This window comes from Papaver somniferum, chromosome 11, assembly GCF_003573695.1.
Source record: "Papaver somniferum cultivar HN1 chromosome 11, ASM357369v1, whole genome shotgun sequence".
Classification (NCBI taxonomy): Eukaryota; Viridiplantae; Streptophyta; class Magnoliopsida; order Ranunculales; family Papaveraceae; genus Papaver; species Papaver somniferum.
In genome coordinates, this window is record NC_039368.1 from 110,624,133 (window position 1) to 110,648,045 (window position 23,913).

At 36.8% G+C, this 23,913-nt stretch overlaps 2 protein-coding genes and 1 pseudogene across 2 annotated transcripts; all 3 read left to right on the forward strand.

The window, feature by feature from the left end:
* Positions 1-3,792: 3,792 nt before the first annotated feature.
* On the forward strand, positions 3,793-7,761 carry LOC113323659 (adenylosuccinate lyase-like). The gene is made up of 10 exons (XM_026571993.1): positions 3,793-4,121; positions 4,276-4,425; positions 4,538-4,753; positions 4,849-5,031; positions 5,188-5,409; positions 5,682-5,798; positions 5,897-6,040; positions 6,279-6,380; positions 6,515-6,583; positions 7,308-7,761. The coding sequence occupies exons 1-10, from the start codon at positions 3,903-3,905 to the stop codon at positions 7,539-7,541; spliced, it is 1,656 nt and encodes a 551-aa protein (XP_026427778.1). The 5' UTR covers positions 3,793-3,902; the 3' UTR covers positions 7,542-7,761.
* A 2,010-nt stretch (positions 7,762-9,771) lies between these two features.
* On the forward strand, positions 9,772-12,582 carry LOC113324956 (probable anion transporter 4, chloroplastic). Its single transcript, XM_026573225.1, has 8 exons — positions 9,772-10,224; positions 10,313-10,539; positions 10,675-11,047; positions 11,179-11,223; positions 11,329-11,475; positions 11,933-12,070; positions 12,168-12,201; positions 12,340-12,582. Exons 1-8 carry the CDS (start codon positions 9,772-9,774, stop codon positions 12,525-12,527), a joined length of 1,605 nt encoding a protein of 534 aa, XP_026429010.1. The 3' UTR covers positions 12,528-12,582.
* Positions 12,583-14,474: 1,892 nt separating this feature from the next.
* Positions 14,475-23,453, forward strand: LOC113324911 (annotated as a pseudogene).
* The last annotated feature ends 460 nt before the right edge of the window (positions 23,454-23,913 follow it).

Consider the following 23,913-nt stretch of genomic DNA (forward strand, 5'->3'; position numbering starts at 1 on the left):
TGAAGATGTTGGTATTTAGCTGTAACTAAAATGTATTCACAATAATTTAGCTGTATTTTTAATTTATAGAGTCTGCAAATAATAAACGATCTAGCATGTCTTAGTACCACCAATTAAATCCAACTAGATGTATTCACAATAATCAGTAACTTCACGACATGGAATAGGACGAACACCTTATATACCTAAACAAATTATTCTCTTGTACATAGTAAAATTCAAATATTCACACAAACCCAATCTTAGTATTAACTTTTTAAACGCGAAAACAAGAGGAATCTCAGAATTAAAGCAACAATCAATTCTACCAGGAAAGCAATCATTTGGGCAATATATCAAATAAAATGTTCGCACATAAGGTTTTGTTTATGTAAATTCAACATAGAAATCATTTACATGTAGTCTCCATGTTCATACAATGTGTAAATACCCAGAAAAGCTCGTAATATAACCAGGAATTTCATTAATATAAATTACATTTCAAAGATTTCTTGTCTTCTGATTTTCTTCCTGTTCTAGTTGTTAAGTTATCTAACCGACTTGAAAGATATTTCTTATATTGTTTTATCTTTATAATAGGAACAACATAAGTAGTACATAATCAATCTAGATAGTTAAGTCCCTATTGATTGAGATCAAAAACAAGAGTTTTCTTGTTGAATATATACCTTGAAAGATAGATTGTAAGTTTCATACTTGTTAGAACTCAAATCCTCTTAATCTGGAAACGACTAGATTGATCTTGGATATTAATTCTTTAGATCGTCCAAGAACTATTTTACACAATCAAGTACACGGACCTTTGGTATATACATATTGATTGTGGAAGAGAAAACAGAAAAACTTTGCATACATATTATTCAAGGGTCTTTGCTTTAGATCTACTTGCAATTTTATTGGGTTTTGCGTCACATAGAGATAACAACTCTTTAATGTAACTCCAAAGGATATTTGATCAATCTAAATTCAAGTTTTTATGCCAATACATTTTGCCTACCTTAAAGTTCATTATACGAAAACTTTAAGCAATACTGCAATGATATATATGTTCTCCCCCTTAGTCTTTACTTCTATTTTTCGTAAAATATGGTATTTACATGCATAAGTAATTCACCCCCCCCCCCCTCTCAGATATTGCTCTAAATAGCCATATGTATTAATAGATTTTTAATAATATAAAATGCTAATTTTTTAGGATGAGTCTTCTAAGTTTTCCTAGTTAGTATCTTCACCTTGAGAAATTAAAGGTACAATTCCCTCGTAAATTCCACAAACGCACTCCCCAGAAAAATATAGCAACTAAGCACAAGTTCAAAATTGAACTCTCCCCCATTTAATGTCATTCTCAAAAAGAACAACAAAAACGGCCTATATCTAAAAGAGAAGCATTTTTCTTATATTTAGTTAAATTCTCAAGCTAAGAACAATCATCAAAAGTTTCTCATGAGATCATATTTCTAAATACTTTTAGAATTACCTCGTGGTATTAAAAAAAAATATTCAATCACGAAGATCAAGTATTGCTATCATCTTTGTACAAACTTGCAATAACAAGATTTGATTTACTCTTAAAAGGAAGAATTAATCTTTTCCACAAGGAATTACACTAAGAATGACAACCATAAGAGAGTGAAAAGGTCTCGCTGACATACAAAAAATCAGGCAATTTTGGAGTTCAGTTACACTCAAAAACATCCAAGTTCGCGAATTGAAAAATCAATTTGTGAACATGAATAAAGTAGTTCGCAGTTGTAGATCCAAAAGTGCACAGTTCATGAACTTGAAAAATCTGTTTATGAACAAAAGTGTACAAGTACCTTCAAAAATTATACAATTCGCGAACCTGACAAATCATTTTGTGGCAAACGTATACAGGAACATTAAAAAAAATACATAGTTTGCAAACTTGACGAATCAGTTTGTGAAAAAAATCAGTTTGTGTACTTTAGCAATACTTGATGCTTTTAGCTTTATATTTTCCCAAACAAAGTTTCCGAACAATAAATTGCTCCCAACCTCAAAAAAGCAATAAGCCTATGAGAATATAATTGCTTGAATTATATTTCGGGATAAATCAAGTACATGCTTGAACTCGAAAAATTATTTTATCCATACAAATCTCAAGCCAACAACTTTGTTTATTTGTCCCAACATGTTCGCTTAAGAATTTAAACATATAAGTCAGGTAAACATGAATGATAGTCAAGTGGATCATTGGACTATATGTTTGTCTGTTACACGAATTTCACCGTTGATTTATTAATATTTCAAGTGCGCATCCTAAGTTAAGATAAACGATGTTCCCAAAATACCTATATGATTATCATGTCTTGATAATTTTTCTTAGAATTCATAACCTAGGTTTAAATATCAACATTATGATGAGATAAACTCATCTAAACACATATTCATCTTAACTTATAACGTAGAAATTCTCATGGATCATGTTCTCGTGCCTTGCTCAATAGTTAGATAGACGGGACACAACTCTACAAAAGTATCTTTTTATAGGGGCGGCATGATTTATTAGAGGGGCGGCAGTGTGATAATAGCGTCCCTCTAGTTGGTTAGGAGGTGTCCAAATGGTTTTGTAAATTGTCTAGGTTATCTTCCCATGTTTTAACCTAAATCAAAGCTAAATTGAAAATCTATTTTCTTTCTTCTTCTCTTCTCCTCCCATCAACCGTAACCTCCATTAAAACTCAAAATTTCATCGTCTTCGATTAATCAGCGATTCGAAAATTAATTAAGTATAATGACTTATATGAGGTATGTTATGAAAAACCCAGTTAGGGTTTACTTTATTTTGTTCGATTTAGGTTTAATTTCTATCAGAAATTAGGATTTTAGGTGAAAATTGAAATTCAAATTTCTGGGTTTATGTGAGTTACGGTTGATTTTAACTCTATTACGAACCGTAACTGGAGAATTTGATGTTGTTACGGTTAGTAGTAGTTCAATTACCAACCGTATGTTCTTATATCTGAGAATTTTCTTCAGTTACGGTTGGTAACCATTTTTATTTACCAACCGTAACTCAGTTACGGTTAGTATCGAGCATTTGGTTACCAACCGTAATTGAGTTACGGTTCTTATCGAGCATTTAGTTACCAACCGTAACTGGTTTTACAATTGGGTTTTCCCAAAATTTAACCAGTTACGTTTGGTAGTTCATCTTTTACGAACCGTAACTATGAATTACGGTTGGTTACGAGCAAAATGCCAATCGTAATTAGCTCTGAAAATGTAAGAAATTGAATTTTTTTACGTATTTGAGCAACAAAAAGCTAGTTGGGACTAATTTAGAAGTATACCTGGTCATTTTCAGGCATTGGGTTTTTACTTTGTTGGTTAATTTCTTCAATTGATTGAGATTGACCTTCACCTTGGGTTAAAACTTCTCTACCATCTCCAATATTTTTTTTTAAACTCTAAAATCTGATTTTGTTCTGATTTTGAGTTAATATAAGTGAAATTAATCATTAACATTAAACTTGATTATCATCACTAAACTAACTTCTCAATTATGAAGGTTCCACTATTATTTTTTTGATAAGAGACATCTTAAATGATCATATAATGATCCTTTTTGTCCTATTAAAATGTCGCCCCTCTAATAAACCATACCGCCCCTGTAACGAGCTACCTACCAAAAGCATTTGGGAAATGTTGATCCCCGCATCATTTTGACCCACTCTCGAGTCCAATCATATATATACTAAAAAAAAAGAAGTGCATAGAAACCGGCCTTATAGCATCGGTCTATGTAAACGGACCTATGTAAACGTTTTATATACTACCGCCCCTAAGACTCATATGTCCTCATCGGTCCCTAACTAGGGTTTTAGTGAAGGAAAAAGAACCTCGCTGTCCTGGAATAACAGAGTAGGGGTTTATCATCCATGGAGGTTGCAGCATCATCAGTTAGGGTTTCTGGTTGTAGTATCCAACCATCGCGTTTAAGCCCTAAATTTAACTCAAAACTTCATGCTTCTTCTTCTTTTTCTTCTTGTAATCTCACTTCAAATGCTTCATTTGTATCAAGTAAACCTTCTTTTCCTCATAAAATTTGTTGTGTTAGCGCCTCTGTGAAAGATAGCCTTAAATCAGTTGTTGCCAAGGTAATTAATTTCATTCCATCATTTTTTTTCTTTCTTTTTCATTCTGTCGATAGAGTATGCGATTTTTATCTGGAACATTTGGGGTTTTAAGATGTTATGTTATGAGATGAAATTTTAGAAATTGATGGTTAAAATTAAACATGGTTTTTTGTAGATGGATAGCATGACGATTGATGATTCTGAGTTTGAGCTCTCTAGCTTAACGGCTTTATCACCCTTGGATGGTCGATATTGGAGAAAGGTTAAAGATTTGGCTCCGTTTATGAGTGAATACGGACTTATTCATTTCCGCGTTATAGTGGAGGTACAATTCATAAGTCAAGATTTACCCTCAGCATCGTTTTGTACCCTATATGCTTGATTTTTGATACAAGATCATTTATGAAAGTTTCATTTCGATCTTTGTTTAATCACAGATCAAATGGCTGATAAAGCTTTCACAAATTCCGGAAATAACTGAGGTCCCCAGTTTCAGCGAGGATGCCCTGTCTTTCCTGGAAGGAGTTATTGATGGGTTTGGTGTGAGTGATGCTTTGGAGGTGAAAAAAATTGAGAGAGTTACGAATCATGACGTGAAAGCAGTAGAATACTTTCTGAAACAAAAATGTCAATCCCATCCGGAGATTGCAAAGGTTGGATTTTATTCTCTTCAGTTTCATGTTTTTGAAGCTTCTTGTTTCTTTCAATTATAGTTGTCATTAAACTTGTGCTGTTTCATCTACACCAGGTGCTTGAGTTTTTCCATTTTGCTTGTACATCAGAGGATATCAATAATTTGGCTCATGCCTTGATGCTGAAAGGGGCCTTGAATACAGTGATATTACCCGTCATGGATGATTTGATAAGAGCTTTATGCAAGATGGCAAAAGACAATGCTCATGTTCCTATGCTTTCTCGCACTCATGGACAGGTACTGGAGTTTTTTACGTGAATAGCAAAGTTGTGTAAACTCTTTGTTGTTCATAGGGCCAGAGGCTGATATTTATATGACTCGCTTTGTTTCTTGGACTTACCGTGGCTTTCACTTATTGAGTTCTATCATTTTGTTCTTTTGATCTTCTCGTAGCCAGCTACACCAACTACTCTTGGAAAAGAAATGGCAATTTTTGCTGCTAGATTAAGCAAACAAAGACGTCATCTATCTGAAGTTGCTTTACTGGGCAAGTTTGCTGGTGCTTCTGGAAATTACAATGCGCATCTTGTCGCATACCCTGAGCTAAGCTGGCCTCGAGTTGCAGAGGAGTTTGTAAAATCTCTAGGATTAAGTTTCAACCCCTATGTGACTCAGGTTTGTTTCTTATCGTATATGTCTCATGCTCGTGGATATACTATGTTTTATGATGAAACATTTTCGCCACCAATTTGATATCGCTTGACTTGTTCTACTTATAATGATTGAAGATTCTCACTGAGGGTCATGGTTTTGTAAATTGTTTAACATGGTAGTGTTGGAGAACGTGGAGCTAATAGTTATGCAACTCAAATAATGCGTTTGTTAGTTTATTAAACATATATTTCTCCTGTTTTTACATGTGATGGTTGGTTGTGTTTCTCCTTCAGATTGAGCCTCATGATTATATGGCAGAACTGTTCAATGCAATGAAACAGTTTAATGTCATATTAATGGACTTTGACAAGGATGTATGGGGCTACGTATCTTTAGGATTCTTTAAGCAGGTAAACACACAAAATGAGAAGGAAGTTAGTGTATATGTTGGCTGCCAACTTTATGTTGCTCTACTTAAAAACTTATCCTTTTCTGACCTTTCATGCAGATTACAAAGGCTGGTGAGGTTGGGTCTTCTACTATGCCTCATAAGGTGAATCCCATAGATTTTGAAAACAGTGAGGGTAATCTTGGGTTGGCCAATGACGGGCTATCTCACCTGAGCACAAAGTTGCCTATTTCACGATGGCAGGTAATAACGATCTTAATGTTCTTCAGATAGTCCCTTCGGTTTATTAACTACGAATCTTATTCTTCAAAGTGCCTCAAGTAGTGGTCTTATCAAGGGTTACTAAAATATTGGACATTCTGTTTATGCATGATACAATTCAACGCAGATTTTGCATATTTGTACTGCCGTTGCCTTATGGTTTTATGTTCTTCATTTGTATGTTTTTTTTATGACACCTTACTTTATATTCGTTTAACAGCGTGATCTTACTGATTCAACTGTTCTGAGGAATATGGGGGTGGGATTAGGGCATTCTCTTCTTGCTTACAGAAGTGCCCTCCAGGGCATTGGAAAGCTCCAAGTAAGTATTTTGTTGTAGGCTTTCTGGGGAATCTTCTCCAACACTTGGAGAAACTACATTCAAGCACAAAGTATGCGTATCTTCGTCTATGATATAGTAAGTTGTTCATGTTTCTTATTTTTTCTCATTTCTAGGTAAATGAAGCTCGCCTAAGCGAAGATTTGGATCAATGCTGGGAAGTTCTTGCTGAGCCAATACAGACTGTAAGCATCTCAAAACTTTTTCTTTTTGTTGACATTCTAGATTATTATATTAGATAAAAGGAACGATACAATAAAGCAAAATAAACGGTATATCTCCAAGATCGATAATCCTCTATTGTAATATATATTAAATCAATGTTGTATGACTCGGGGATCGCACACATGTACATATTTAATATCTGAGACTTTTTAGTAGTCTCAATTATCTTTTGTACTGCCTAACATTTTATGATAAAATCAACACTTTAAATCCTAATGCAAGGCTATTGTAAAACAAACTTTATAGTTCTGCCAAACTAAGTCTCAACATTAGATGAGTCATGACTGAAAATGGAAGAAAACTGATAAAAGTGAGAAGAAGATCCTCTGATCCAGCGCCTCCACCTCTAGTTTAGTTTCTCAGCCTTTATTTTTAGTTTTTGTTTTTTACTTATATAGAAAGTTTGAAGGTGGTTGACTATTTTGACCCTGTAAACCGAGTTACTCGGGGATCGGACCGAGTCATGACTGACTCGGCGAGTAAATGCCTACCACTCGGCTGGGCCGAATATTTACTGATCGTATCGCTTGAAGGGCGATCCCTGAGTTACTTGCGTGTAACTCTGCCGATACATATTACGCGAGTAACTGAACCGATACATATTACATAATTAAATCCTTGCATTTTTTCTTTACACTTTCACCATTTTTGTAAAACTCACAGATTTGTATTTTCCCTTATCAGGTGATGCGAAGATATGGTGTTCCCGAACCCTACGAGAAGCTGAAGGAACTAACCAGAGGAAAAGGAATTTCTAAAGATAGCATCAGAGAATTCATTTTAGGTTTAGAGATCCCTGCGGATGCAAAAGCTAATCTTCTGGAACTTACACCCCACAGCTACATCGGCGAAGCAACCATTTTAGCTAATGATGTTGATAAGTTTGTTGATCTAGTGAATGGTGTTCTTGCCTTATAGGTACCCATGACCCATCCAATCTGTGTGTATTTCCAGAAATTCCGCAATTAAACCTCATTTTCTGATTAATCACTGGCATGCTCCTGTATTTTATGATTTTTGAAACGAGATTTTTACTTTTTCTACACTTCATTGAACATACGGTTTTGCTTCAATTTTGAAACTTTCAAATGTATAAAAAGCATGAGAAATGAGCAAGATTTGATACTATTTGATTCAACTTATTCAGAAGATTTCCCTTGTTTTACTTTTTAAGCCAAACACTATGGTTGGTGATTTCGCTTCACTATAGCTTAGTTAAATTGTTGATCAGATCTGATCCACCCTTAAGCTAAGCGATGAGACTGGAAACTCGAACCCGTCTGAAAAACTGGAACGGAAACTCAGTTTTTATTTTGCTAAGCGATGAGACTGAAACTCGAACCCGTCTGAGAAACTGGAACGGAAACTCAGTTTTTATTTTGCACTATTTGCACATTTTGCTTGGCTACAATTAAGCCATAGCGAGGCCTTAATAGCGAAATGTTAGTGCTTGGCCTTAGGTCGGTCCCTAAAGCTTCCATATGCTATGCCAGGTGGCTTGGCAAACTGGCCGAGCCACTATGGGAGAAAAGGTAAGCGGTCGAGTCTCCACCGGACGGTTGAGACTACACCGCTACCGGTCTAGTCTACACCGGTAACGGTGTAGTTTCCACCATTTGGTGGATTTGAAACCTCCAACGGCTCTTTCTTCACCGCTATTAAAAAAAGGGCAAAAATTCACACAAAAATTACACCAAATTTTTTACACAAAAAATTTCCATCTTTCTATCTTATTATCTTTAAAAATGGCAAAGTTTGAATCCCAACTTGACTTGGCTACCCAACTTGATTTTTCTGGAGTGGTGCTTGAATCCGCCCTTAACAAGATATGTGAAGGTTTTAAAGTAATTGGTAAAAATCAAAGAAGTATACAAGTTTTGGATATTAACCAAATCAAACCTCCAACTAAGAGAAGACCAAGAAAAGTTCAAAGGAAGGAAAATTTGAAGGCAAAGAAGAAGATAAACAAAGGAGACTCCGTTCATGAGCGCATTGATTGGAAGTTTGGTGAAATGAAGAAGATAAACAAGATGAAGAACATTGTCCCAAATTTTTACTTTTGAAGTCTTTATTATAAGTTATGTCATCATCTAGATGAATGAAAGAGGCACTAATATAAATTAAAATTCTAAACTTTTAATGAAAGATGCACTAGTTTTATATTAATATATCTTAAAATTAGAATTTGATACAAATGATAGTTGCATCATACAAACGAAAGATGCATCATATTCGGACATTTACTCTAAACTGGTCATATTTGGGCAACACCCTTAAAATAAGATAACAACCCTCAAAGTGATAATTTTGACCAACTATGTTGCGCCATTCGAGCCGACACATTTGCTCCACATCATTTGCGTTTTGGCCATTTTGTCGGTTTCGATAGCCTTCAGCAAGTACAACATCCACAACTTCACATCCTTGCTGATTATTCCAAAGCGACGACACAAAATCCATCTGCATTTCAATTATTGAGGTTCAATGTTTCTTCTTGAAATCTCTGAAATATGCGACTCCATACAATCTCTTGATGTTGATTTTGTCCACCATCGGCCATATCTTGCATAACAAAAATATAATGCCTGCAAATGGATTCATCTTCAGATATGCTAAATTTGCGAGTTCGAACTGACATATTAGATTTGTGGAGTGAAAGAATGGAGATTGAAAAAATGGTGTGAGTTGAAATGAAATTTGATATTGTATTTATAGGCAGATGAAATGATGACCGTTGGATGAGATGATACGAGCGGTCTAGTCTACACCGCTGACGGTGGACAGTACACCTAACGGTGTAAGGTGTAAACTACACCTACCGGTGTAAACTACACCGAACGGTCGAGTTCTTGACCTGGCCTGGCTAAGTGGCAAATTTACCACTTAGCCAGGCCAGTTTGACCCCTCCATGATGGGTGCTTAAATGACAAACAATCATATTTTCCACACCCACAGAAAGGGGCCATAATCTGCCCAGCTGAAATATACATCAGCTCAAACTGGGCAAAAAAAGAAAAAAGTGGAAGAGAAGGGTGTTTTGGGGATTTAAAAAAATGGCTCCAAGTAGGAAATTAAATTTAGTTTCATCGGTGAAAACAAAACCAAAAATTTCTGCTTTCTCTTCCAAAGTTCATTTTTGGTGTTCACTATGAGTTATCAATTATCTCTAGATAAATCACTGTTTCGTTCTCCTCCATCTTCATTTCGAAACCCTAATAATTCTTACAGAACCAGACAACATATCCCCACAAAAACAAATCAATTTTCATTTCAATTGTATTCCAAGAAACAGAGATTTCTCAATTCGTGGAGTAATTTTAGTACCGGAATCGCTGAAGAAGATGGGTTTAAGAAACGGTTTCTTTCATCTCAAATTAAGGTTTCTCCTAATGATGCTTTATCAGTTCCAAATGATGATGATGGTAAAGAGTTTGAAGCACCCACTTTTATTGAGTTTATTACTTCTGAAAGAGTTAAAGTTGTCGCCATGGTTGGTCTTGCTTTAGCTCTTTGTAATGCTGATAGAGTTGTCATGTCTGTGGCTATTGTTCCTCTTTCTTTGTCTCATGGTTGGAGTAGGTCTTTTGCTGGTATTGTTCAGGTAATCAACATATAAACCCTACTTTTCACTCTTGATTTTGGAGGTTTTATATTAGGGTTTCATTTCCCTGATTCATTGTCGTTTGCAGTCGTCTTTTCTTTGGGGATACTTGATTTCACCTATTGTTGGAGGAGCTTTAGTAGATTATTATGGTGGTAAAGTAGTTATGGCATGGGGTGTGGCTATATGGTCATTAGCTACATTTTTCACACCATGGGCAGCTGAGACTTCTTTGTGGGCATTACTTGCAATGCGAGTATTGCTCGGTACTGCCGAAGGTGTAGCTTTACCTAGCATGAACAACATGATCTCAAGGTATTGCCCAAACTTCCTAATTTGTGGTTTCGGACTTCACGCTGAAGTTCATGCGATATAATATGGTTTTTGTGTGATAGAACATGTGGTTATGAAAATTGCAATAAGGGTTGTTGAACTAACATTTACTTTTAGATGGTTTCCGAAGACAGAACGATCCAGGGCAGTTGGAATTGCAATGGGTGGATTTCAGCTTGGAAATGTGATTGGACTTATGCTTTCTCCAATCCTCATGTCACAGGGAGGAGTCTTTGGACCTTTTGTGATATTTGGGTTATCTGGGTTACTTTGGGTTTTAGTGTGGGTTTCTGCCACCTCAAGTACTCCTGGTCGCCATCGTCAGATATCCAAGTATGAATTGGAATACATAACAAACATGAGGCAGAGCCCCGCAGTTCCAGGGTTGGAGAAGAAACCTAAAACGACAAATGTCATCCCTCCTTTTGGGCGCTTGCTTTCAAAATTACCTACTTGGGCCCTAATATCTGCAAATGCGATGCATAGCTGGGTAACGACTTTAATTCTGTTAGTGATAGCTTAGAAGTAGCCTTGGTCTTATTGTGTACCTTATCTGTCTTGCATTTATCTATTTAACAATTTTGGAAATGGTAATCTAATCATCAATTGACTTATGTGCAGGGGTATTTTGTTATTCTTTCGTGGATGCCCATATACTTCAGCACTGTAAGGCTTTAATGCACTATATAATTAGGAACAATTTTTTCCTCGGCTATTCTGTAGATGATTATTAGTAGTCTTAACTGGTTGAAATTTGTTTGTGTGGAACAGATCCATCATGTCGACCTCAGACAAGCAGCATGGTTTAGTGCAGTTCCATGGACCATGATGGCAGTTTTAGGATATTTTGCTGGTGTTTGGTCTGATATGCTAATATCCAGTGGCACACCAGTTACAACTACTCGCAAGATAATGCAGGTATGTCTTGTGAAGAAAATTTCCCACATGCATGGTTGTCAGGATCGATTATAGATTATTACTCAATGCAATTTTTGTTTTCCCTTTTGGACACATACATAAACTGGTACTGGGGTCGAACATTCAAGGACATTGAAACAGCTCTGCTAGCCGTGAACTTGTATATATTTGCAGCTTAACTCTACAAGTACAAAACTTGAAAAAATAGAAACTAGAAATAAAAGAGAAAATGTAGAAACATGACTTCATTTTTCTTCAAGATAAGCCTAGATGTAGCTGTTTTATCTAGGATGAAGAATACATCATATTACCCAGTCCCTAATTCCCATGTCAGCATTTCCTAATCTTTTTGAGCGACATGTCAGAGTACCCTGTATTCATACCCAACACCGACACTATTACCATTGTCATTACACGGATAACAACCTTACTTATATGTTATATCTCTTCTCTGCAGTCTATCGGCTTCATTGGTCCTGGGATTGCTCTTCTAGGTCTTACTGCTGCAAAAACTCCGTTTATTGCCTCTTTTTGGCTCACTGTAGCCGTTGGCTTGAAGTCTTTCAGCCACTCTGGTTTTCTTGTGAACCTTCAGGTGGGTATCTTTGAAACATCACATTTGGAAGCAGTAGACAAATGAATCTTTCATTTGTATTTTTCTAAATGTTTTCCTTGTTTTACCATGTGAACAGGAAATCGCTCCACAGTATGCTGGCACACTACATGGTACTATTATTCATCTCTTATTTTATATTCCTTTTCTAGTTCCATAAATCTTAGAAATGACAAATGATAATTTTTGCTTTTAACTTTGAGAATGGTGTTTGTTGTTGTCTCAGTCTGACAAATGTTGATTGCTAACAGGAATGTCAAATACTGCCGGAACATTAGCTGCTATTATCGGAACTATTGGTGCCGGTTTCTTTGTCGAGCTAGTAGGTTCTTTCCGTGGGTTCCTGTTGTTTACCTCACTTCTGTATTTCGCAAGTGCTGTCTTCTGGAATACCTTTGCTACAGGAGAGCGGGTTAATTTTGATGAAGTTGATCAATAAAGGAGTACTTGTACTTTTACATCACAAGTTGTTTAAATCAGAAGTCATGGTGAAGTTTTATTACTCTCTTGATAATACTAATGCAACCAGCAGTATCATCAATGTACAGTTTCTTAGATGACATAGAAATCTGTAAGGAAATGTGTACATGTAATTACCAACCCCAAATTGACTGGCACGGCTTCTTACAGGAAACACTGAGCCGGAGAACTGAGAACATACCAACCTTATAGGAAGAGTGAGAGTACATTATTGTAGTTACATGCTTACGATTTGGAATCTTACTCTCTGCGCAACCAAAATGTTTTTTTTAATTCTGGCGTCGTTTCCGCCAGCGTGGCTCTTTAGGACTTTCTTAATGCGGCGAGCTTTGATGGCGGGCGGAATTTTACTGTTGGTGCTTAGTATTCAACCGACGTCATCTTTTGGGATTTTTGTTTTTGCCGAACTTTTTCCGGCAAACTCCCCCGGGTGTGTTAGTTGGCAGCGGCATTTTCAGTCGATAGTTGGGCAATATAAAGTCATCGGCAGATTCCAACTTTTTCCGGTAAAGAATGACTGTTTTTAAACAAGCTTATTATAGGGGCGGCATGGTTTATTAGAGAGGCGGCATTCTAATAGGACAAAAAGGGTCATTACATGATCATTCAAGGTGTCTCTTATAAAAAAACTGGAAATGATAAATTAATCCTCATAATTGATAATCTAGTTTAGTGATGATAATCAAGTTTAATGTTAATGATTAAATTCATTTATATTAACTCAAAATCAAAACAAAATCGGACTTTAGAGTTTAAAAAAAAAAGAAAAGTTTGGAGATGGTAGAAGTTTTAACCCAAAGTGAAGGTCAATCTCAATCAATTGAAGAAATTAACCAACAAAGTGAATACCCAATGCCTGAAAATGACCAGGTATACTTCTAAATTAGTCCCAACTAGCTTTTTGTTGCTCAAATACGTAAAAAAATTCAATTTTTTACATTTTCAGAGCTAATTACGGTTGGCATTTCGCTCGTAACCAACCGTAATTCATAGTTACGGTTCGTAAAAGATGAACTACCAACCGCAACTGGTTAAATTTGGGAAAAACCCAATTATAAAACCAGTTACGGTTGATAACTAAATGCTCGATACGAACCGTAACTCAGTTACGGTTGGTAACCAAATGCTCGATACCAACCGTAACTGAGTTACAGTTGGTAAATAAAAATGGTTATCAACCGTAATTAAAGAAAATTTTCAGATATAAGAACATACGGTTGGTAATAGTTCTATTACCAACCGTAACAACATCAAATTCTCCAGTTACGATTCGTAATAGAGTTAAAATCAACCGTAACTAACATAAACCTAGAAATTTTAATTTTAATTTTCACCTAAAATCCTAATTTTTGATAGAAATTAAACTTAAATTGAACAAAATAAACTAAACCCTAACTGGGTTTTTCACAATATACCTCATAGAAGTCATTGCACTTGATAAATTTTCGAATCGCTGATTAATCGAAGACGATGAAATTTCCAATTTTAATAAAGGTTACGGTTGATGGAGGAGAAGAAAAGATGAAGAAGAAGATGGAAAAAGGAACTGATTTTATTTTTTCTGATTCATTATGTTTAAAAAAAATTGATTTGATTTTGGTTGATTTAAGGTGAAAAGGGTAATCTAATTAATTTACATCCCTTTAAGACATCCCTAACCAACTAAAAGGACATTACTATTACAATGCCGCCCCTCTAATAAACCATGCGGCCCCGCTTGTTTTTAAACATTAGTCAACAGAGTACGACAGCAGCAGTTGGTGAGCAATCTTTGGATCTTACGTGTTGCCACGTACATATCAAGCCTCTGGAACAGTCCTCAAATGACATAGTTACCCTTCTTAAATAAACCTACCCACCAAATTTCTCATCATTCGTTCAAAAAATAAATCTGGTGATCATATTCTTTTCATTAGACCGCTCTATTACTTGGAGCTCTAATGACAGCAGTTACACCAATAAAATCCAATTGTCTTGTTCCTTCCGATGCTTTAACATCTTCTTCTAGGTTGAAATCGATTGGTTTAACAAAAACCCATCAAAGATTTCAATCAAATGTAATCTCAAAAGGGATCAAATGGGAAGAAAACACAAGTTTCGTCCAAAAACGATTGAAAACAGAGGAAAAGAATGGGGTTATTAAAAGGAAAATTAGTTGCAGAGCAGAGGGAGTAGACAGAGGTTTTTTAGTGGGTACTGAAGCAGGAAGAGTAGCTGAAGAAAAAGAAGAACGAAGAAGAGAAAGTGGGTTGTTTGGGTTCGTATTGACAGAGAGATTGAAGGTGGTTTCTTTAGTGGCATTTGTTATGTGTTTTTGCAATGCTGATAGAGTTGTTATGTCCGTTGCTATTGTTCCTCTTGCTGAAGCTCATGGCTGGAGCAGTTCTTTCCTTGGTATTGTTCAGGTACCCTCTTAGAATCATCCATTTTTTCATCCCCTGTCTTGTGTGATTCTATATTTCCGGATTTTGTTTGCATGCTGCGATCCATCTCACTAGTCATTCCTTAAAATTTCTCATTTTGATGTTTCTTATTTGTCAATAATGATGCATTTAGGATTTAAAAAATATAGTAAAAAGTATGTAATTATGCATAATCAATCATTTTATTATAATTAGCTCAGAATGTTGTAAGTTGGTGGAGGAAGAGATACACATTCTCCACACAAGTTGCATATTCCAGCTCTTTGTAAACCCTGCAGCAACTATGAGAAATAGAAATGGAAAAGAAAACCTTGTAATTCTTTCTCACCTAACCATCTTGAAATGGCTCAGGGAGAGGAGACTTGTTTGTCACTGGTCATTAAAAAGATTAACTGCCCAGTTCCCCACCAAATACGGCTTTTTAACTACATTTTTTTAAGTATGTCTCTTTCTTTCTTAAATAATTTACTAATATTACAGGCACTATGTATTTTCATTCCTGGCTCTTCAAAAAAATATAGAAGTGACCTTAGGGGGTCTTGGGGTGAGAGAGTGGGGCCATGGATGAGGTCACCATTAACGTCTCAAACCAAACAGTTCTGTGTCTTTAATAGGGAGTGAGGGATTTTGAAGAGTATCTCATGTTGCAAAAATGGACAGCATTAGCACGCATATTTGATTCATAATCTGCGTGTAACTTGTGGGGATTGTCGGGTCAAATCTATGTGATTAGTACTACTACTATGTTGAATTAGTTGGTAAGGCCGTATGTAAGGCGCCTTGAACCCTCAATTAGTCAATTCTTTGTATTTCAGTCAAGTGGAGTTCTGTTGATCCATTCTTGTCCAAGCCTCAAGTAATTTCAGCCCATTAATATGGCCCAATAAGCCAACTATTTGTGTTTGATCCTTGCTTCAATTGGTTATATAAAAAGAGATTGTTACTCAAATTTCATATGATTTTAGTTAGTGTGTAAGGTTTGTTTCTTTGGTCGGCAATGGTGAAAATATATTGGTGAACTTACTGGAAGTAAGCAAACTGATGAGAACCTAAAGCGAAATATAACAAACCCAGTTACAGCAAAGCCCAAGAATGGAAGAAAACAATGCACCAAGTAATGAACACAATTTGCTATGATAGAATCAACTTTAAACCCTTTAAGAGCTTCGTCACTTTGGATCCAAAAGAAAGCTTGCATTTTCATCTTTTCTAGTTTTATTACTGTAAAATGTTTTTCTATATTGCATTTGACTAAGTTAAGTGTTAAATTTTTGTGTTTTGAAGTCATCATTTCTATGGGGATACATTTTCTCATCAGTAATTGGAGGAGCTTTGGCTGATAAATATGGTGGGAAGCGAGTTCTTGCTTGGGGTGTTACAGTATGGTCCTTGGATACACTTCTTACACCATGGGCAGCTAACCATTCCACGGCCATGCTCTTAGCCGTTCGAGCAGTATTTGGATTGGCTGAAGGTGTCGCTTTTCCCTCCATGAACACTCTCTTATCTAGGTATTTTTTATGTTTCCTTTTATAGATATGCTTGATAGTACCATACTAGTTTGGCATTGCATTTGGTAAATGTATGTCATAACTAATATCAGTTGTCTGGATGTAATTTTGAATACCACTAAATGGTTTCCTTGCAATGAACGTGCGAGTGCAGTTGGAATTTCCATGGCTGGTTTTCATATTGGGAATGTGATAAGCTTTCTTTTAACACCTATCATAATGTCTACAATTGGAATTCATGGAGCGTTTGCTCTATTTTCATCTCTTGGACTATTATGGCTTACTATTAGGTAAGTCTGAGACTGATATGGAAGGTCTCAGAATTACACGTCTCTTAGAACATAAACTAGGAGAGTTTGAGACTGATAAGGAATGTGCTTATATTAGGAAAGTCTAGGAAAGACTTATTTTAGGAAACTGAGACTGATAAGGAATGTATTTGTATTAGGACTCTACGAGGTGGTAGCACAAATATATATAGACTTGTAATCAGTTTTGATGATATGAAATAATATACACAGATTCTTAACATGGCATCAAGAGCCAGTTTCGAAACCTTAAAAAAAAAAAAAAAAAAAAAAACGAAAGATGGTTAACGAAATTGAATCATCCAAAGGAAAGACGGTGGAATATGATGTACAAAAGAAGAACCCGTATATTACCTAGGTTCGAGTGATGGACCAGGAAATATCATCACGCCAATAACTTTGAGAGGAAATAATTATGATGAATGGGCTAGAGCCATACGAAGATCGTTAATAGCCAAAAGAAAATTTGGTTTTATTGATGGAACAGTTACAAGACCTGAAGATCCGGATCAGTTAGAAGAATGGATAGCAGTGCAATCAATGCTGGTCTCATGGATCAGTAACACGCTGGAGTTATCAGTGAGATCAACTCTGGGAGATTATGAGGATGCAAGTCTATTATGGGCACACTTGAAGAGAAGATTTTGTGTTGTTAGTGGAACAAGAATATGCCAACTAAAAGCATCTTTAAGTGACTGCAAACAGAAGAAAACGGAGGAAGTTGCTATATTTTGGAAGATTGAACAAAATATGGGATGAGATGGTGACTTATATGAAGATACCCCAATGCAAGTGTGGAAAGTGCACCTGTAATATTGCATCTCAGGTAAGTTTGTTGAGAGAAGAAGATTTATTGCATTATTTTCTGATTGGGTTAGATTCTGTATACAGCTCTTTGCGTGAACAATTGCTTGCAAGAGAACCATTGCCGTCTGTGGATGTTGCATATCAAACAATTGTGAACTCAGAACGCCTGAAAATTGGAGATGGAGTTGTGACTACAGAGATGCAAGAGAATGTTATGGCTTTTAAGGTGCAATCTGATCAACGCCTACTTAATAGTGCTTATGATCCCAACAAGTACTGCAAAACTTGCAGCAGACAAGGACACTCTGATGATGGCTGTTTTAAGATTATTGGATATCCAGAATGGTGGGGAGACAGACCAAAGAATGGAAGAGGAGGAGAACTGGAGGAAGAGGACGTACTGGAAGAGGAGGTAGAGGACAAGGAGGAAATCCTGTTCGTGCTCATAACCTGCATATTTCGGCAGCAAAGGAGAGTGCTGGTGCTGGTACGTCATCAGCTGATGGAACGGGTCTAGTAGGAGTTACAGCAGCACAAGTTCAAGAGGTGATGGAGTTTTTAAACTCAAGAAAGTCTGGTTCTCATCTACAAGGTAAAAAGAATAAAACATCCTGGATTGTTGACACAGGTGCAACAAATCATGTTACGTATGAACTTCTTAACATGAGGAGTGTACGAGATATTAGGGCATGTTCAGTTGGATTGCCTAATGGAAAATATGCATACTCTGAGAAAATTGGAACCGTGATTCTCCCTGGTGGATTGAAACTTGAAAACGTGCTTTATGTACCACAGATAACCTGTAACCTAATTTCAGTCACACAACTTATTGATGAGATGAGTTGTATTATTCAATGTACTAACAAATTATGTCTTATACAGGACCGGTCTACGAGGAGGATGATTGGAGTGGCTGAGAGACAAGGTGGACTATATATTTTCTGTGGTGTGCCGCATGTTGAAGTTATGGTTGTGCATGAAGATTCATATGAGTTGTGGCATCAGCGTATGGGACATCCATCAGAAAAAGTCTTGCAGAAATTGCAAGGTGTGAGTAGATTAATTAAGAAGAATAATGATGCTTGTGATATTTGTCCCCGGGCAAAGCATCGTAGAAGCAGTTTTACTAGTAGTTTGAGTAAATCAAATTGTATTTTTGATTTAGTTCATATAGATTTATGGGGTCCTTATAAGATCCATTCATCATGTGGAGCACAATATTTTCTAACAATAGTTGATGATTTTTCAAGAGGTGTTTGGATTTATTTAATTCGGAATAAAACAGAAGTTGAATCAATATTTCGTGAATTTGTTGCTCTTGTGAAGCGTCAGTTTAACAAGGATATTAAAATTGTTAGAAGTGATAATGGTACGGAATTTAATGCATTACGTGGGTATTTTAAGACTAGTGGAATAGTCTTTGAGACGTCTTGTGTAGGCACTCCACAACAGAATGGAAGAGTTGAGAGAAAACATCAACATATAATGAATGTGGCGCGGGCTTTGAGATTTCAAGCAAGCTTGCCGAAACGGTTTTGGGGAGAGTGTGCATTGACAGCGGCGTACTTGATCAATCGTACTCCTACACCTATCCTAAATAATAAAACACCATATGAAGTATTGTTTGGAAAACCACCTCTATATAAACAGTTGAAGGTCTTTGGATGTTTGTGTTATGTATATGATCAAAGTAGCAAAGGAGATAAGTTTGCTAGTAGAGGACGAAGGTGTGTGTTTCTAGGATATCCATTCGGTAAGAAGGCATGGCAAGTGTACGATCTCGACACAAGAAGGTTTATAGTGTCTAGAGATGTAAAATTCTATGAGACACAATTTCCATATAAGACCGAGTTGGATGGAACTAGAACTCATATAACGACTGATGTAGCTGGCACTACACATGAGACAGATCGTGTTGGTGAAGAATGGAGTGATGATAGTGATGAAGATTCAGTCATAGCCTACGGAGAAGAAGGTGCAGAAATACAACGACAGACAGATGCAGATGTCGTTGTACAGACAGCGCCTGGTGAAAATGTTGCAGTTCAGACTGCGACACCTGCAGAAACTGCAGCAGAACAGACTGCGACACCTGCACAAACTGCAGCAGAACAGACTGCGACATCTGCGAAAACTGCAGCAGAACAGACTACGACATCTGCTGCAGATAACGCAGTTCAGCACAAGTCTACGGCGGCATCAGAAATTCAGGCAGACGTAAATGGTGATGGACAACCCACAAATACTGTTGCTGTGAACAACGATTTAGGTAAGGGCAAGCGTCAGAAGATCCCATCAAGTAGGCTGAAAGGTTTTGTGACGCACACCATTCGAGAAAATAGTCCATCTCACTCTCAATCATCACAGTCATCATCCTCAGGTACACCTTATCCTTTGACATATTATGTTGGTTGTGACAGGTTTTCTGACATGCATAAAAATTATATTGCTGCATTGTCGGCAAAGACTGAGCCGAAAAATTTCAGAGAGGCGATGACACATCCAGGTTGGAGGAAAGCAATGGCGGAAGAAATACGGGCCTTAGAAGAACAAGGCACATGGGATATAACCGAATTGCCCCCTGGTAAGAAGGCTCTAGGAAGTAAGTGGATATATACGGAAAAATATGATGAAAATGGTACTTTGGTACGTTTAAAAGCAAGACTTGTGATTTTTGGAAATCATCAAGTTGAAGGTTTGGATTATAATGAGACGTTTGCACCAGTGGCAAAGATGACAACTGTTCGTATGTTTTTGGCTGTAGCTGCGGCTAAGCAATGGGATGTGCATCAGATGGATGTGCATAATGCATTCCTACATGGAGATTTGGAAGAGGAAGTATATATGAGAATACCACCTGGATTTGCTAAGGGTAATCCTAATATGGTGTGTAAAATGAAGAAATCATTGTATGGACTAAAACAAGCACCGCGGTGTTGGTTTGCGAAGCTGTCCACTGCATTGAAGAATTATGGGTTTCGGCAATCGTACTCAGATTATTCTCTCTTTACTATGCTAAAGGGAAAGATGCAACTTAATGTGCTGGTGTATGTTGATGATATGATTATTGCAGGAAATGATCTAGTTGCGCTTACACAATTTAAAGCATACTTGGGTCAATGTTTTAAGATGAAAGATTTAGGAAAGTTGAAATACTTCCTAGGATTGGAAGTGGCACGTAGTAAAAAGGGTTTCTACATATGCCAAAGAAAATATGCGTTGGATATTATAATGGAAACAGGTTTATTGGGTGCGAAACCTGCAGAATTTCCTATGGAGACAAATCATCGTCTTGCCTTAGCAACAGGAGATTTGCTTAGTGATGTAGAGAAATATAGAAGATTGGTTGGGCGTTTGATATATTTGTCCGTCACCAGACCAGATCTTGCTTACTCAGTGCATATCTTATCTCAGTTTATGCAGCGACCTAGACTGGAGCATTGGGAAGCAGCACTACGTGTGGTTCGATATTTGAAAAAGAATCCTGGACAAGGAATTCTGTTGCGCACTGATAGTAGTTTCAAATTAAGAGGTTGGTGTGATTCGGATTGGGCAAGTTGTCCTATCACTAGACGCTCACTGACGGGTTGGTTTGTTCTTTTTGGTGATTCACCAGTATCTTGGAAGACTAAGAAGCAACAAACTGTGTCTCGTAGCTCGGCTGAAGCAGAATATCGTTCCATGGCGGCGGCTACATGTGAATTAAAATGGTTGAAACAATTACTCCGAGATTTGGGAGTTTACCATACACAAGCAATGAGTCTTCTTTGTGATAGTCAATCAGCGTTATATATTGCGAAGAACCCTGTGTTTCATGAAAGAACGAAACACATTGAAGTGGACTGTCATCTAGTCAGGGATGCGATAATAAGGAAGATTATTTCACCTTCTTATACTCCTACCACAATACAGTTGGCGGATATATTCACAAAGTCGTTGGGGAAAGCTCAATTTCATGGTCTATTGTCCAAGATGGGCATTTGTGACCTACATGCTCCGTCTTGGGGGGGGTATTAGGTAAGTCTGAGACTGATATGGAAGGTCTCAGAATTACACGTCTCTTAGAACATAAACTAGGAGAGTTTGAGACTGATAAGGAATGTGCTTATATTAGGAAAGTCTAGGAAAGACTTATTTTAGGAAACTGAGACTGATAAGGAATGTATTTGTATTAGGACTCTGAGAGGTGGTCGCACAAATATATATAGACTTGTAATCAGTTTTGATGATATGAAATAATATACACAGATTCTTAACACTTACAGTATGGTTACCTGGGGTCACTAATGATCCACGAGAAAGTCGTCTTATTAGTGATACAGAGTTGGAGTTGATTCAAGCTGGAAAAACAGAAACAATAACGAATAGTGGCAAGCTTCCATCTTTACGAGAATTGTTCTCAAAGATACCAACTTGGGCGATTGTATTTGCTAAAATTACCAACAATTGGGTAAAGAAATCTTTCGAAACTATCTGAAATATGTTGAACTATTACTATTAGTACTATTCATTTTGTTTGTTGTTATTGTTTACGGAATTTGAAACCTGTTCCTACTTACAGGGTTACTTTGTTCTCCTCTCATGGATGCCTGTATATTTCAAGACTGTGAGTGCTGGTTCCTTCGCGCTCTGTGAGATTTTTCTTAGAGGTTTACCTCAATAACTCACTTACTTCCGACGATATTTAATGAAATTCTGACTCATAAATTAGGTATACAATGTGAACCTGAAGCAAGCTGCTTGGTTCAGTGCCTTACCTTGGGGAATGATGGCCATTGCGGGTTACGTTGCTGTTAGAGCTTCAGATTATTTGATCATAGCAGGATACTCAATCACACTTGTCCGAAAGATCATGCAGGTAAACACTCTAGAATGATGCCCTTCCATACAAATGGTCTTATTAGTAAGGTTTAGGTCGTCGGGATATTGAGATGGGGTAAAAATCCCATCACTTAATGAAGTCGTCTGAGTTAAGTGAAGGTGTTGCCTTAACTAGATTGTTGTTAAACATAAGTGATCAAGTAATCAAATTCATACGTATTTCTCGTTAGTCAAGTCCTAAAACTGGCTCCATTGTGAGATACTTGATTAGACTCATGCGTGCTAGTAAAAACACTTAATACTTGCATTCCATATTGGGAATAAATGTGGTGATTTTGATTGAACACAATTTGGAATCTGGCAGTCAATTGGATTCATTGGTCCTGGGGTGTCGCTTCTTTGCTTGAACTATGCGAAAACACCGGCAGCTGCATCAGTATGCTTGACTGCAGCTCTAAGTTTGAGTGCTTTCAGCCAAGCAGGTTTTCTCCTCAATATGCAAGTAAGTACTACAAGAAAATACATAAGATCATTCTGGTACCTATGCAATGACTGTAATGAAGGATTTCTTCGTGGTACTTGTACTGATTCAACGTCGTGTATGACCAGGACATAGCTCCGCAATATGCAGGATTTCTCCATGGTATGTTTTAGCTGTTTAGCTTAAAACCCACCAAGTTTTACCTATTTGTTTTCTCCTTTATGGTTAATAAAGATTTCATGGTAAATTAGTCTTTAATTTCATTTTTCTTGTTAAACAGGAATTACGAATTCGGTAGGAACATTAGCAGCGATAGTTAGCACAATTGGTACCGGTTATTCGGTAGGAACATTAACAGCAGTTTTATACTTCATTACCACCGTTTTTTGGAACGTTTACGCAACCAGAGAGCGTGTATTCTACTAACAAAAGAATGACGATTTTACATGTCTCTATGTCAAAGCTCATTCTAAATTGTGTACGGATCCGTTCCTCGGTCTAGAATCGCCAACTTGGAACGGGAAGATTTGGTAGACACATGCATCATCTACCAAAATCAGGCTCCTCAAGGGTCAGCCACTATAAATTACAGCACATTTAACAGCCTGAACTGGGTTATGATTCAAATTTATAATCAGTCTGATTATATTAAAATTCGTCGATTTATCAATTTAGCATTGTCAAGAAGGCAATCCTAGTATATGTTCTCATTTTTTTTGAAGTAAATAATGTTTTTTAATTTATTAATTGGCCAATTTTTTATAAAAATTAATGAAATTACATTCGGGGAACATGAATGCACAAGAAAAAACAGTGTGATTTTTCCTTCAATATAATGAAAATGAACAACGGTAGTCGTTGGTGTAAACGTCGGCATCAAGTGACCAGTGATAACGACATATGATTTCTCTCGACCGTCTAAAACCCAAGGACGAGAGAGCGTCCTGAGTTGAGTGAGATATCATATCATATGATTTCTGTCGATTGATATTTC

Coding starts and splice junctions, on each gene's coding strand:
- LOC113323659 (XM_026571993.1), top strand. CDS start 3,903: ATGGAGGTTGCAGCATCATCAGTTAGGGTTTCTGGTTGTAGTATCCAA. Junction 4,122..4,275: donor TTAAATCAGTTGTTGCCAAG/GTAATTAATTTC, acceptor GGTTTTTTGTAG/ATGGATAGCATGACGATTGA. Junction 4,426..4,537: donor ATTTCCGCGTTATAGTGGAG/GTACAATTCATA, acceptor GTTTAATCACAG/ATCAAATGGCTGATAAAGCT.
- LOC113324956 (XM_026573225.1), top strand. CDS start 9,772: ATGAGTTATCAATTATCTCTAGATAAATCACTGTTTCGTTCTCCTCCA. Junction 11,048..11,178: donor CAAATGCGATGCATAGCTGG/GTAACGACTTTA, acceptor ACTTATGTGCAG/GGGTATTTTGTTATTCTTTC. Junction 12,071..12,167: donor GTTTTCTTGTGAACCTTCAG/GTGGGTATCTTT, acceptor CCATGTGAACAG/GAAATCGCTCCACAGTATGC.